The 15,803-nt window shown below is 54.5% G+C and overlaps 1 protein-coding gene and 1 non-coding gene across 11 annotated transcripts in view; one reads left to right on the forward strand and one right to left on the reverse strand.

The window, feature by feature from the left end:
- The window catches only part of MAPKAP1 (MAPK associated protein 1), a 228,102-nt gene extending 227,036 nt beyond the window's left edge, over positions 1–1,066 (forward strand). For all 10 annotated transcript variants that reach the window (XM_043916842.1, XM_043916845.1, XM_043916844.1 and 7 more), the window contains one exon: positions 517–1,066. In XM_043916842.1, the coding sequence (XP_043772777.1) occupies positions 517–642 (126 nt within the window). In that variant the 3' untranslated portion in view covers positions 643–1,066. The remainder of the gene's footprint in view (positions 1–516) is intronic.
- A 14,421-nt stretch (positions 1,067–15,487) lies between these two features.
- On the reverse strand, positions 15,488–15,600 carry LOC122704212. The gene has a single exon (XR_006343814.1). It is a non-coding gene; the product is annotated as a U5 spliceosomal RNA (small nuclear RNA).
- Positions 15,601–15,803: the final 203 nt, after the last annotated feature.

Here is a 15,803-nt window from a genome sequence, read left to right on the forward strand (position 1 = left end):
CTTGGTCCCCTTCTCTGAGCCTCAGTTTCCTGTTTATCAAATGAGCCATAGCTAGTGGGGCGCTGTGAGCTTGGAAGTACCCCAACTACCGGGAGGCTGAACACAGAGCCTTATTTTGGTTTGGTTTTCATCCCTGTGACGTCTTGTCTTTCAGACAAGTTAAGCAGGGCTCGGGGAAGTTGTGTGCGAGCCCAGGGCCGCACGGCAGGCGGGGACAGAACCAGGGAGGTTCTGGGAGGCGGCACGTGGTAAGGAGGGAACTCGGGCTCAGGAGTCAGAAAAGCTGCACCAGGGACTCAGAGGCCTGCACAGTCACGGGTCTTCTCCAGGCCTGTCTCCCTGTCGTGCGGTGGGCTTCGAGCCCACCCCGCAGGGTCGTGGTGATGACCGGACTGTGTGCTCAGGGGGAGCACCAGACCCAGGGTGTGCCCAGCCCAGGGCCGGGCTCTCCCCTCGCTCGTCCTGGGTGAGCAGAGAGTGGCTGGCGAGTGACGGCTGTGTCCGCTTGCTTTCTAGGTTAACTACATCCTGGAATCGCGAGCAAGCACTGCACGGGCTGACTATTTCGCTCAAAAACAAAGAAAACTGAACAGACGCACAAGCTTCAGCTTCCAGAAGGAAAAGAAATCAGGGCAACAGTGACAGTGGCCTCCAGCTTCAGTCTGTGGCCGGAGCGCAGAGCCGCCTGCTGGGGCCAGGTGGCTCTCGCCCACCCTGTGTCCTGCGGTCCTCGGGGAGGCCAGCTCCTGGCTCACGGGGACAGGGCTGGTGGGCTCCAGGGGAAGCGGGGCACTCCCTCGGACAGAGCTGGGGACATTTCCACGGGACCGGAGCCTGACTGACAGTGGCTTTGCCGAGCAGTGCCCGGGGCCGGACGACATGGCGAGGAGCCCTGAGAGGCCCTGCCATCTTCACTGCCTGACAGCCCGCGCAAGGATGTACATAGCCGCGCCCAGACGTGTCCTTGCAGCTTGATCAAATTTCCTAAAACAACCGAAGAACAAAAGTGTACATTTCTTTTTTTTCCTTCTTCTTCCTTTTAATAAACTCTTTATCATGGTTGGTATGACGGACCATTCTTTGGGGCAGGATTGATTATGTTATTCTCTTTAAAATCTGCTCCCCATATTGAACAGGTAGATTGGAAAAGCTATGGCTCGATTTTTCAAAAGAAATGTTTAGGGTTTAGTCAATAGTTTTAACTATGCCATTTGTTTAAATGAGCGCATTGGTCTGAGGATAGCATCTTACTGAAGTTCTGGAGGGGACGTAATGATGTGTGTCCGGGGCTGTGCCACCCTCCCCTTTGGAAGCCTTCTCTCCCCAGCTTCTCAGGCACCTCTGACTTCAGGAAGGCAGGACTGCGTGTCAAGCTTGGGGCGCGGGGAAACGGCTCACGCCAAGCTGCTGTTTCCTTGGGAGCCAGGCTGAGGTTGAGCCAACAGTCAGGCCCGCACCTGGGCTTGCCCTGGACTCTGAAGCCTCTTCTCTCTTCACAGTGCCTGCTCCCTGGTCCCAGCGACAGGAAAGTCACTGCTTTCACTTGATCGGAGACCTCAGGGTGTGGGGAACTGCTGCCAGGGGTCCCGCTCCCGGGGGTGGGGGGCAAGGGAACGGGCATCTGCTGACACACACCCCTCGGGCCAATCTGCTGCCTCGGCGGTCCTTGCCAGCCTCTCCAGGGTCCCTCCCAGTGTGAAGTCCTTTCACTCAGTTCCCGGCCAGGGTGGCAGGACCGAGGTTTCACCAAGGAACTGCATTTCAAAAAAGTTTCTTTAAATTGTCGTACAGGAAGCGACGTGGCTGAAACAGCCTCTGACAGTTGAGGGTCCGTTGGCACAGGGGCGTCCAGTGAATTCCTCCTTCATTCTGATCTCTGGTCAGCCAACAGAAGCACCCTTTTCTAATGTCTTCCATTGCTTCCCACCCCAGAAACAAAAGAAATATTATTTGTAGCTTGCTATCTGTATTTGAATTTTTAGCAATTTTATATTTAGATATCTTTGAAAAATATAAATGACTAATTTGGTCATTAAATCTTGTGACATATTCAATATTAAAATAAAAGTCATAAACACCTTCTTCTGCGTATTGCTTTGAATTCTTGAAGTCTTGAGCACATGTTGGTAAAGAACGGTGACAACCATGGATCGCGCTGGCTGGTGACGTTTGCTGACAGTTGATGTACTGAGCGACTCTGAAACGCTCCGTGGGTCTCCTTTAATCCTGAGCAAGACAGGATGATCCTCTTCACTCAAGGGTGACATTGAAATCATCACCTCCTTCCATTACAGAAGCAACACCATTCTCGTCTCGTGGAATACAGCTCACGTGCAGTTGACACACAACGCACACTTGAAGGTAATTTAAGAGAAACACTAAGCATTGCCCAGGTCCACCGAGACTGTTAAAATTCAGTTTTCCCTCGGCTTCTCTCACACCCCATACCTGGATTTTAAAGTAAGACCGTGAGCATCTCTCACCTGTCTCCCGGCCTTTACCAAGCAGCTTGGCACACCCAGGGTAGACTCAAGTGACCCAAGAGGCCCTGCCCACGCCTTCCAGCAGGTCCCCTGACCTGGCCCCAGGGCGGCGCACTCACTAACCTGATGGTAACTCAGGACAGGGCCTTTACCAAGCCTGGGTGACTGACAGGCCCAAGCAGTGGTCCCTGGAGCCCTGGCCTCCACTGGCCCCTGGCCTCCACTGGCCCCTGGCCTCCGCTGCCCCCATCGTCTGAGGTAGGCTTGTGCTGGCCCCTCATGAGCACGCACAGGCCTAGGTGACTGCAGCCAGCCTCGGGCAGGTCCTGTTACCTCCACCATTCCAGGGATGAGGACTCGGGGCTTGGAAGGGTCTCACCTACCGTCCAGGACACAAAAGTGAATGAATGGGAGCTGTGCCCTGAGACTCCGGGCCTGCCCTCCACGGCTACAGGCTGCAGACCTGCCGGGCGCTGCCTCCCTGGGGCCTCGGATTCCTCATCTGTTAGTGCAGGTGCTGGAGTAGGTGGCCCCTGCAGACCCTTCTGGAGAATGTCTTGAATGTCTCAGAATCACAGTGAGCCCAGACTTCCTTCCAGAGGTTTCAGTCCTGCACAACCTCCAGGAGCTCCACTGCGTCTGGACAAGAATCAGAAGAGCTGAGGAGCGCTGAGCTCACTCCATCCGGGCCCCTCCCTGGAGCAGCAAGTGGACGTTCCATCCCAGGTTCTGGTCCTCAGCCTGCAGACAGGGCGCTGCCCTTCAGATCAGCACTTGCCCTCGCTGGCCTCTTCAGTATCCCCTCACCAGGACTCCTCTGCCCCACGTGCCGGGCCTCTCTTCCCTACCCGGAGCAGTGGCTCCTCCCGACCCCTCTCCTCCCTGGTCCCCGGGACCAGTGTCCCCGCTGCCTTTGGAGGCCCCTCAGCTCGGTGGAGACCATGCTGATAGCCCTCCGAGTCTTCTCTCTGAGGGTTAAAAAGCTGGAAGGGGGTCCCCTCTGCTGTCACATCCCTCAAACCTGCCAGCGGCCCCCTGGGGTCCCTGGTTCCCCAGCTGAAGGACTGGGAGACCTCAGGACAGAAGGGAGCAGAGACCCGACCTGGTCATCGTGACGCTCGCAGCCTGGCGAGGCCGAGGGACGGCGGGTGACCCCCCAGGCCACCCCGCAGTGAGCACCGTGCGGGCCCCGTGGGGACCAGCCTGGGCCTGGCAGGTGCTGGTGGAGAGACGGGCAGTGGGAGCCAGAGGGGGTTGGGGACCTGGGGACCTGAGATGCGGGGGGCAGCAGACAGCGCCAGGCAGGCCATCTCGTCAGGCCCCTGGCAGCCCTGCTGAGCGGGACAGGGTTGGCTTCTTGAGGCACTGCAGCTCCCAGGTGAGAAGGAAGCCCCCACTTCCCAGTGTCCCCGGGAGGAGACGCTGTGGCTTCACCACTGGGCCCGGCGTCAGCAGCATCTGAGCTTCCCCGACAGCGAGGATGGCGCGGCCACGGGGCCCGGAGAAGGGGCCCTGAGATGGGAGGGAAGGCAGGGTGGGGAAGAGAGTCGGTGCCTCTGCCCACCACCCCCAGCCTGCTCCCCGTGCCCACATGGGTGCCCCGAGGGACCACCGTGGCCTCCTGGCAGCCCTGGCAGGACGGTCCCAGCTCCTGGCATGCTCCCACCACCTCCTCTGGTGCTTCCTAGGGCTGTGTGCCTCCTTCCAGAAGGAGAAGCCAGAGGAAAGGAAGGAGAAAGCAGGGGCTTCCTGGCTCGGGGTCAGAGGGCTCAGGGGGCAGACCTGGGGTCAGAGCCTGCCCCCACACCCGCGCCCGTGAGCTGAGCCTCCTCGCTGGGCACAAGCAGCAGCACCCACCCCAGAGCCTTGCAGGGACCACAGGCCGGGTGTGGGCTGGATCACAGGCTCCACAGCCTGGCCCAAAACCCGGCCCAAATCCCAGTCCTGTACTCAGCGGCCTTGCTTCTCTAGGTACAAGGCCGGCTCCTCTGTGCCCCGTCTGTATGGTGGGCTGAGATGCCCACGTGTTGTGCTGGAAGCAAGACAGTGAAACAACACATGCCCAGCACATGATGTGTGAACCTCTGACAAGTGGCCACACGATGTTGGCGTCCGTCATCTCACTTAGTCCAATTGCCTGGATGCCACGTTCTCCTCCAGCAGTGCCCTCCCTGAGAGGGGACCCAGCCGGGCCTGAACTGTCCCCTCCTGGAGTTCCAGAGTCCAAAGAAGCTGCCATGACAACTGCCAAGACCAGCTTCCTCGGTGTCGGGAAGGGGGCCATGCAGGAGCCGGGCTTCGGCCCTCTGCCCTGGGGACAGACGGCCAGATTTGGGGGCCCTGTGCTGCAGGCCTGCACCCTGCCCAAGTCCCAGAGCCAGCCTCGGGGCCCTGCCCTCCTGTCCTTCCTCACCAACTGATTCCGTGACAGGAACGCTCACTGAGCGCCCTCCTACGAAAACAGACACTGGGGTCGGGCAGGCAGTGCTCAGATTTCAGTTCTATTTCCTGGTTGACGTGTCCTTGGATGAGCTAGTTTACTTATTTGAGCCTGTCTTCTCTTCTGTAAAATGGGACAATAAAGCCTTCTTCAAAGGAGCCTTGTGAGGACTGGATGAGTTTACTAGGCCAGATGGGCTGGACTGCAGTGACACCAACAGCCCAAAGGCCCCCGTGGCTTTAACACAGCAAAGGCTTATTTCTCATCACACAAAATGTGGTCCAGCCATCCTTGGTCTTCCACCGAGGCCAAGTCAAGGGAAAGAAGGGCTAGAGAAGGGCAGCAACAACGAGATGCTGTGGTTCAAAACTAACCCTTGCCACCTTTGCTCACATTTCATTGATCAGAATCAGCCACCTGGGGATACCTCTTTCAAGGGGACAGAAGGGTGTGACCATGTCTGCCACCAAACATCCCCATTCACAGGCCCCCACCCCCAAGATTACACCTTATCTGCAGTGAAATATTTTCCCTTTAAACTGATCCAGGCTAACACTGTTCTCTACATTAAAGTGTTAGTTGCTCAGTCGTGTCTGACTCTGCGATCCCATGGACTGTAGCCCACCAGGCTCCTCTGTCCTGGGATTTCCCAGGCAAGAATACTGGAGTAGGTAGCCATACCCTTTTCCAAGGAATCTTCCCAATCCAGGGATCAGTCCCGGGTCTCCCACATTGCAAGTGGATTCTTTACTGCCTGAGCCACCAAGGAAGCCTTCTCTTTCACCTTAAAGTGAAAGCTGTTCAGCCGTGTCCGACTCTTTGTGACTCTCTAGACTATACAGTCCATGGAATTCTCCAGGCCAGAATACTGGAGTGGGTAGCCTTTCCCTTCTCCAGGGGATCTTCCCAACCCAGGAATTGAACATGGGTCTCCTGCATTGCAGATGGATTCTTTACCAACTGAGCTCTCAGGGAAGCCCTAATAAAGCCAAGGAAGTTTCTCTACCTTATACTTCATTCTAAACAAGGATGGCCATGGATCCACGGATTCAATGTGTGGCATGTATCGTGTTGGTGCACATTACAATAAAAACGTAATGGGACTGCCCTGGTTGTCCAGCGGTTAAGACTCCAGGCTCCCAATGCAGGGGGCCCGGGTTCAATCCCTGGTCAGCAAACTAGATCCCGCATGCTACAACTAAAGATCCTGTGTGCCTCAACTAAGACCCAACACCACCAAATAAATAATACATACACACATAACTGTTCAAATTGAAAAATCTACCCTGTTCCCCTGAAATGACATGTGGATCACAGTCACACCTCCCACGCTGACGAACATAAGCTAATTTCACACTTCGTCAGTGCCTGCCCCCTGCCTCTTATTAGGCTCTCGACCAAGGTTAGCTACTATTTCATTCACCGTTTCTTCGGTCCATCCTTAGGCCCACCGAATCCCCATTTTATAGATGAGGAAACTGGGGCAAAGAGAAGCCTCACCTGAGGCCATGCCGTTGGGAAGTGATGGAGAGGTTTCCCCACCTCCCGCCCACCCCCACGCTGTGCCCAGCCCTGTTGGGCCTCCTCCTGACGTGGCCCAAATGCCCTGGATCCTGAAGGCTCCCCCGAGGCCCCATGGAGAGGCCCCTGCTCTTTGGAAAGGCAGCCAGGAGAGGGAAAGGGTTAAGCCTGTCATGTTGTGTTCCCACCAAACACCTCTGCTTAAATGCAAAATCCCAACAGGGTGGTGTTTGCTGTAAAAGGCCTAAGAGTGATTTGTGAAGTCTCGAAGGCCCGTAATCTCGTCAGCGTAATGGGATTATATTTCAAATCACCACGGCCTGTTCATTACCCATTTAAACTCCTCTGACAGAGGAAAACTTACATAAAACGCACACGGCAGCCCTTGCCGACTTTCCCACTCGCCTTCCTGATTAGACAAACAGATGCTGAGGTCTGGAATGAAAAAATAATGTGCCCATTTATTCATTTTTCTGACAAGTCACAATAGATTTTTAACTGCCAATGAGTGACCTCCCGGAGGGGCGGCGGCTAGGAGGTGGCCGCCGGGCAGCAAGTGGTCATTTCCTGGCCTGGCTGGTGATGTCTCCCGGGATCACAGCTCAGCCAGGCTGAGCCCCTCTCCTCCCCCGGTCCCAGGTGGGGTGGGGGACTGCTTGCTGGGCCACTCGGCTGTCACCACCCAGAGGGGGCCGGGGACCTCCTGAGGGCAACCAGGACGCAGCCACGGCCTGTAGCCACAGAGCCTGGGCAGGAATCCCAGCCCTGCCTTGATCAGCCGGGTGACTGAGAACACTTGTCATCTCTTGGAGCCTCAGTGTTCCCGTCAATAAAATGGAGACAGTAAGACAGCTCATCTCGGAGGTGCGGGCTCCAGGCGCGGGGGTTCCCAGGGACGACATCCAGCTGGCACTGCGCGCGGTGCCCGGCCCACCTCCACCGTGACCTCGGGCAGATGGGGTTTTGCTGTCACTTGCTGGGTCTGTGTCACTCTGCTCTGAGATGGTGCCTGGAGCAGAGGTGGGTGGGCGGAGGGGCAGCTGGGTCAGGGACCCACCTCTGTCTGCCCCACCCCCCAGCCCCAGGGTCCTGCCCCTGGGGTGCCCCCTCCTCATTCAGAAGCCGGACACTGCCCCTGCAGACTGGTGGCCAGATGGCACTGAACGGAAAACATCTCCCCTCCCATGTGTCATTCAAGGCCTCCCGCCCTCTCCCAGGACACCGCAGGTTCAGTCTCACCCTGATGATCCTGGAGTCACCTGGTGTCTGCCTCCAGTGGGGAGGGCTCCAGCATGGATAAACCATGCACCCCTGAGAGACCCGGGTTCAACCCTGGAGCCTCACACACTCGCACTGTAGAAGGCACAGTCAGTCACGTCTCCCAGCCCTCTTTTCCTGGCCCTCCAATGACTCTTTCTGGAAAAAACTCAGTCACAGGTTTCCTGAAGGCAAACCCCAGTACCAGGGGATAGGATAGGACTGAATTATCTTTGGGTCCAGCCCAGGGCCTGGCCTGGAGGTGGTATCAGCAAGCTATGTAAACTCATCCTTTCAGCCCACAAACATCTGAGCCCAGGGCCTGGGCAGGGCCTGACCCTCAGGCTGCAGCAGGGACATAAAGGCTGACTCCTCCAAGCCCCCTCACCTGGCAAGGAGGATACACTTTATCTGAGAGGCCTTGGTCAGATGAGAGACAGCAGCTGTAATGGGGGTGGGTTGCAGACCAGGGCTGGGACCCAGGGAAGCCCTGCTCCAGCCACTGGGAGCTGGTGAGGGAGCGGGTGGCCAGGTGGGTGAGGACCAGCCTCAAGACTGAGCTAAGAATCTGCAGAAGAAGGAATGAAAATCTGCTTGCTTGCTGTGTGACCTTGGACCCATGACTCAACCTCTCTGAGCCATCTTCTCATCTGCACAACTGGGACAAAGTCTCATCTTCAGTGTCACTGACTTGGTGCACTGTAGGGGATGAGTAACAAGCAGCCAGTTGTCAGTGGTCAGAGTTGGACCATAAAGAAGGCTGAAAGCTGAAGAATTGATGCTTTCGAACTGTGGTGCTGGAGAGTCCCTTGGACAGCAAGGCAATCAAACCAGTCGATCTTAAAGGAAATCAACCTTGAATATTTATTGGAAGGACTGATGCCGAAGCTCCAATACTGTGGCCACCTGATGCAAAGAGCCAACTCGTTGGAAAAGACCCTGATGCTGGGAAAGATTGAGGGCGGGAGGAGAAGGTGGCGACAGAGGATGAGATGGTTCGATGGCATCACCAATTCAATGGACACGAGTTTGAACAAACTCTAGGAGATAGTGAAGGACAGGGAAGCCTGGTGTGCTACAGCGCATGGTCACAAAGAGTCAAACACAACCTTCCGACTATACAACAACAAGAAGTAGCCATGGAGATGGTGCCAGGTCACGTACTGGGAACATGTGTGCCAAGGCCTCCGCCTGCTAGTAGGCCTCAGGGGGCATCTCCAGAACCCCAGGGAAGCCCCCTGACCCATCCAGCTGGGGGCCTAAGCCCCCCTCCCAGGGCCTTACCACCACCCCTCTCCCCTAACCGGCACTGCCTGCCTCGCTGAGTAGCCCCGGGCAGGGTTCATATCTTTATGCATTAACTCTATGAATACGTAAGAAATACTGTGAGGCTAATTCTTTTTAAAATGATAAAATTTGTCTATATTATAGCATTCCAGCCCCCAGCTTCCTGAAAGCTAAAAATATTTTAATGTCATATTCCCATGTAAATTTCAGTTTAGAATTTAATACCCTTTTAACATACATTAAATTTTTAGCATTCTTCAAGCCCTTGGTTCTTCTAAGGGCTTAGCTGCTGTGCGTTAGAGGAAAGGGCTGGGGAAGGCTGTAAATTAGGAGAGAAAGTTCTAGAATTAGGTTACCCCCAAACCTCTGTACCCACCCCATTGTGGGAGTTATTCCTCTGGGCTGATGAGTATCTGAGCTAAACCCTGGTGTCCTGGGGAGGTGTCAGAAGTCTCGATTTCCTTGCTGGAGTGGCTGTGATTTTATGAAATAAACACAGGGGTGGCTTTACCGGAGTACTCCTCACAGCAGCCCAGGTCGGGGAGCCGGATGGCCTGGCGCCGGCCACATCAGAAGCCTGAGCACTGCAGTCCAGTTGCCCAGCTCAGACCCGACTTCTGTCACTTGCCAGCAGGTGACCTGGACGTGTTCTCTGTGCCTGTTTCCTGGCCCCAGATGGGGCCATGTCGGAGTCAGTGCACAAGCTATGTTATGGAAGGGGACGTTATCAGCTTTGCAGAGGTGATTGCCAGGATGCACTGGCTGGCCAAGCTGAAGACTCCAGGGTGATGACGTATGGGAGCTGGAGCAGATCATTTTAACTGATCCGTATCCCCACTCCAGCTCCCAGAGCAAGACCTCATCCCCCAGCCATAGGGATGCCCGAGGGTGTCTCTGCAAAGCCCCATGATTGGCCCATGGGCTGCAGCTTCCCACTAGTCCCACTAGTTCCCTCTTGGAGCAAGCCCAAGGACAGCCAGGGGAGGCTGTGAAAATGACAGGGAGGGGTATTCATGGCAGTCTGGGTGGAAAGCAGGGTGGGGACCTCATGCCTCCCTGGGCTCAAGGGCTGAGGTCTGAGGTCTGCCTGGGGCATCTGGCCCACCAGTCCTGAACTCTGGGGTCTCGGGCTGCTCTGACCCACCCGTACCCCTGCCGTGGGTCACCACACCAGGCTCCTTGAGTGAATCCCTCCATGTCTCTGAGCACCCATCTGTGAAATGGGGTCAAAAATAACAAAGCCTTCCTGGTGAGAGGACCCAGCACGGTAGGAGTCATCACCCATGACTCAATGTGTGGTGAAATGCTCACTTGGCCATCCGTCCAAGCGATCATTAACCAGAATGAGAAATTTACAGTATGGAGACCTGAAATCCAGTGAGATAACAGCTCTGCTTTCTAATCACTTTCAGGGGATGATATAATGCATTGATCGAAGGAGACGAACCGCACTTTGGGCTCTAACCAATGTCTGCAATGTAAGCAGCGGGCTTGTTAACCTAGATTTACGAAGTGCATCTCCAACCCGGAGAGAAGGAAGGCCTGGTGGAAGGAAGATGCTGCCAGTGTGTGATACTGGGAGGACCTGGGGACCAGGTAGGGATCCCCTTTGAGCCTGCCCCAGAAGAAGCCCAAGGGATCCCTCTCCAAGCAGACACCAATGAGTTAGCTTCCTGATGTGGAGTGAGTTCCCCAACTCTGGAGGAATGTAAGTGCTCAACCTCCAGTCAAGGAGTGTCCACTAGTGCCTACCTTGTGTCAAGGCCAGCTCGGGCCCTGAAGGTACAGAAATGACCTGACCCAGAGCCTCTCTTGGGGAACTCAAGGACAACGGGGCCAGGAGAGCCTCTAGAGCTTGGGTGACCAGAAGCGGAACAAGAGTGGAGGCAGACACATCCTTCCCCTCATAGACCCCTTTGCAGCTGGGGCCTGAGAACACTCCTGGATCTGGTGGATCCAACTGGAAGATGACAAGCTGGCGGACACTGGGGGAGGACAGATGCTGAGGCAAGAAACCCCAAGAGGAAGAAATCAATCAAGTGGAAGGAGAGTGGCCTGAGAGTCCAACCCCACGCATGGGATCGGTGAGTAAGAGATGGCTCCTCGGCTCCCTGTGGGCTTAGGCGTCCTCGCTGCCGGGGCACCTTGAGATCCGGGAGCTCAATGTGCACAAAGACCTCTGCCAAATGGTCGTCTTCATCATTACCCAACTAATCCTCCCCGTACTACGGAAGGTAGGGCTCCTGAGGCCTTCTGCCCAGATCACTGGTTTCTCCTATCCGTGTTGGGGATGGAAGCCTTTGGCTTTGGGAAGGGTCTAATCTGTGTCCCTCCCTAGGATTCTGTGAGGGGCTCTTGGGGACAGGACCGATGTCCTACGCTATCACAGAGCAGTTGTCAGCTGACACTCGCCTCCCAACACGAGACCAGCCTTTCATCAATGTGTGTGTCAGCAGGAGACAGAACTTCAGCCCATGCCTGTGTCACCTTGATCCCCTTCAACTCCGAAGTCCCATTTCTGGATCTCACTCTCTGCCCCTGAGAAGGGCATCCTCCAGGTCAGCTCCAGACTGTGCCAGGCTTTGGAACCTCAGAAGGAGGGACTTCTTATCCCCATGCCATATATACATGGCAGGACAGGGGTCTGACTGGCCTGACAGCAGTCACATGTTTATCCTCGGGCCAATCCCTGTGACAGGCTGCTGTGAATGGCAGCGCTCCCAGAACACAGGGATCAGGGTGTGGACCCCAATCACCAGAGCAGAGGAAGGGGGGCGAGTAGAGTCCATGGATCTCTTCAGCAGCTGCTGTGTGCCAACCACCGTGCTAAATACCTATTCAAATAATACTCTCAAAATCCCCCCGAAGCAGTGGCTCATGGTATCCTTACACAGTAACAAGACCTAAAGGCTAAGAGGCTTTGCCCTGTGAGGGAGGAGCTGGACCCGCTTCTGACTCCAACTCCCAGGGCTCCCCCTCGTGGGCCACCTGCTCCACATGGGCACAAGGGAGGTGAGGCTTCACTCCAACCACAGCGTCTCTGGGGATTGGTGGGCTATGTGAGGGTGTGTATGTGGTGTAGTGTATGTGTGTGGTGTGTGTGGTTTGAGTGTGTGTGCAGTGCATGTGGTGTGTGAGGCATGTGTGTGTGGTGTGCGTATGTGTGTAGAGTGCATGTGGTGTGTGTGTGATGTGAGTGTGTGGTGTGTGTATGTGTGTGGAGTGCATGTGGTGTGAGTGTGTGTACATAGTATGTGTGGTATGTGTGTGTGGTATGTGTGTGTGGTGCGAGTCAGTGTGGTGTGTGTAATATGTGGTGTATGCTGTGTGTGGTGTGAATGTCTGATGTGAGTGTGTGGTGTGTGTGTGGTAGTATGTGGTATATGGTGTGAGTGTGTGGTGTGTGTGTGCACATTGTGTGTGCAGTCCATGTGGTGTGTGAGGCATGTGTGTGTGGTGTGCACATGTGTGTGGAATGCATGTGGTGTGAGTGTGTGCTGTGTGTGTGGTGTGAGTGTGTGTTGTGTGTATATGGTATGAGTGTGTGTGGTGTGAGTGTGTGTACATAGTATGTGTGGTATGTGTGTGTGGTGCGAGTGAGTGTGGCGTATGTAATATATGGTATATGAGTGTGTGTGGTGTGACAGCGTGGTGTGTGTGTGGTGTGTGGTAGTATGTGGTATATGGTGTGAGTGTGTGGTGTGTGTGTATGTGTGTAGTGTGTGTGTGGTGTGAGTATGTATGGTGAGTATAATATGCAGTGTATCATGTGAGTGTGTGTGTTGTGTGGTATGAATGCGTATTGTGTATGTGGTGTGTGTGTGATGTTTGTGCATGGTGTGTGTGGTGTGAGTCTCTGGTATGTGTGTGTGATAAGAGTGTGTGTGGTGTACTCAGTGTGTGTGGTGCGTGTGGTGTGTACGTGTGTGTGAGGGAGCGTTTACCCCATGAGCCGCCTGCCCCTGCCCATCCCCGCTCCCCCCGGGCAGGGCACACATCCTCACACACCTGTGCTCGGGGCACAGCGAGCCTGGCGGCGTCTGCTCTCGAAGGAGGCCATGAGGGTCTCTAAGCAGCCCCTTCCCTACCGCCGAACAGCTGGCCACCATCTTGGCACACATTTGCCTGTCACATCTGATTTGCAAAGTCATGTCTGTAACAGACCCACAGGAGCGTCCAGTTGGGGCTTTTTCAGGTCAAGGAGTATTTTCCAGAGTCTCTAGTTCTTCAGAGGAAAAAAAAATGTGAACAGCCCTCCTTCTCCATTGCGAAGCTGACACTCTCAGCCTTGGAATTGGCCTCCTGGTCACCCTGAGCTAAAGCCTTGAGAATCACCTGAGGTTCTGTCATGATCCCATTTTACAGATGAGGAAATCGAGGCTCAGAGGAGTCCTATCATTTCCCCAAGGTCACATAACGACTAAGAGCAGAGCCAGGATTTGAACATGGCCCCTCTGGCCCCTCAAGTCATCGCTCATTGCCATCATGTCCACAGCCTCCCTGCAGATTCCTGAGCTGAGCTGTCTTTGCTGGTGTGACTCCAGGACCTCCTCCTCCAGGAAGCCTGCCTGAGCTGTCGTGGTCCTCCTTGGCCCTTCGAGCTCTTACCACTGACTAGAGTCTCTGGTTTCCAGTGCATTCTGGGAGGGGCCCACCAGAGCTGAGCAACTTTGATACCCTGAAGGCATTGACTTGGCCAAGGTGCTTCCACTGCCTGGAGCAGAAGCCCAGGAGGATGCAGGCTAAGCAGGTTCCTTTCCTGCAGGAACCCCCAGAGCCCTTAATGGGTACCATGCACCATGCTCCAGGAAGGAGTGATATATGCAGTGTTTCCCAAACACCATTTTTTTTTTTTTTTGGCCAGAGCCACATAAGGGTCATTCAGAACTTAGAGTGACAAGGCTGTTTTAGGCAGCTCAAGTTAAGCAGGGTCAGGTGCAGACTGAGAGCAAACCAACTCTGCCACCTATTAGCTGTGTGACCTTAGACAAGTCGCTTTACCTCTCTGAGCCTATTACCCTATACACTTCCACGTGGCTCATCAGGGCCACTCCACCTTCATCCAGGCAGCCATCATCACCCTCTATCCAGCAAAAGCCTCTTCCCAGGCCTCTCTTGCTCTGGTCTGTCTCTCATTCCCGGGTGTGATCTCTAGGCCTGGAGGAGTGAGTTTGCCTTGCTCTGCACTCACAGTAACCCCAATACCAGAGCAAGCCTGGCACAAAATAATGTTTGTTTAATGAGTGAATGGATGGAAGAATGAGTATTCCTATGTGAACGCTCTGAATTTAATATGGGGCAGGCATGGCCTGGCACAGCAGCCCATAGCCACTCCCCTCTCTGACCCCCATCCCTATCCTTTTACATTTCAGTCTGCTTTGAACCTAAAGGAAGCCCAAGTCTCATTCAGCAAACATTTATTCAATTTGAATAATTATATCCTGTTGGGAGTTGGCAGATGGCAAAAGATGACTGGGAGAAACTCTTTGTCTTCTTGTATAAAAAAAACAGCCTCTCTCTCTCTAGAGGAGACTACAGGCTCCAAGCCTGGGCTCTGCCCCACCAGTGTTCATGGGCTCCTTGCCTCTACACCACACCACCATGGCAGGACCATAGCACCTGTGCCCATTGCACAGATGAGGAGAGTGAGACTCAGTCCTGGGTTGCCTAGCTCTGCCTCACTCCCTATTTTTGTGTGACACTAAGCTAGTCATTTCACCTCTATGAGCCTCAGTTTCCTCATCTATAAAATGGGGCTAATAATCCCTCCTCTACAGGGTCATGACAATTACATGAGCTAGTAGATGGGAGCAAGAGGTCTGAGGTAAAGCCAGTTTTGTGGCTGTGTATGGTCAGAGGGGCAGAGACACCTGGGAAGTAGTTGCCTCAAAGATGAAGCTCTTGGCTGAGCCTGAGGAATCAACGCACAATGCAGTGGCCAGCATATAACAGGTGATCGATAAAACTTTGGTGGAATGAATGACTACCTTCTGCTGGTGCTGCCAACTGTCCTGGAACATGGACAGAGGCACAGAGCTTGAACCAGGATTCCCTTGGACAGACCCTGAGAACACAGGGGATACAATGGAGCAGGACAGCCAAGACCCATTCTCCAGCCTAGGCCAGGACAGCCTAGACCCATCCTCCACCTTCAGGGGCTCTGTGTGGGCACATGAGCCTTGGTACACATGGCCAAGACAAGAGCCACACAACCAAGATGGCTGCCTGAACACTCAAGATGGCCGCCACACCTGACAATATGGCTTCCACACAGCTGCCCTAAAAACCAGTGTCCACGGGGTACCAAGAGCCCTACTGTGACTGGATTCAAAACAAAAAAAGCATTAATTGTCAAACTGTGACCAGACTCCAAATAGAGTGAGTCAAAACCCAGGGCAGCCTAAACTCTCCCAGGAATAAGATTCCAGTCAGCCCATCCCTGTGCCCCTGAGAATGCTGGGTAATTACTTTTTCCCTTTTGTCTGTTTTCTTTTCACAGAACCACCAAGAAGCAGCCTCAAAAATCAGTTAAAGCTTCCAAAGTGCTTCTTTCCCCAGAAATCTTTTATAAAAGGTGAAAGATTTACAAGACCTGAAGAGCAAACCAAGCAGGATAATTGTTTTTGGAATGACCCCAATATTTTCACCCTGGCGACCCCAGCTGGGCATCTTGCCCCATATTTATGATTCCTGGTCCTCTGCGCACCACCAGGTGACCTTTCTGAGCCCCCTCTGTGAGCCCCCAGTCCCTTATCGGGCCTGTAACTCACCCTGACGCTATCTCTCGGGAGGGTCTTCTGCACTTTAATTTAACT

The sequence above is a fragment of the Cervus elaphus genome, chromosome 11 (assembly GCF_910594005.1).
Source record: "Cervus elaphus chromosome 11, mCerEla1.1, whole genome shotgun sequence".
NCBI classification, from domain to species: Eukaryota; Metazoa; Chordata; class Mammalia; order Artiodactyla; family Cervidae; genus Cervus; species Cervus elaphus.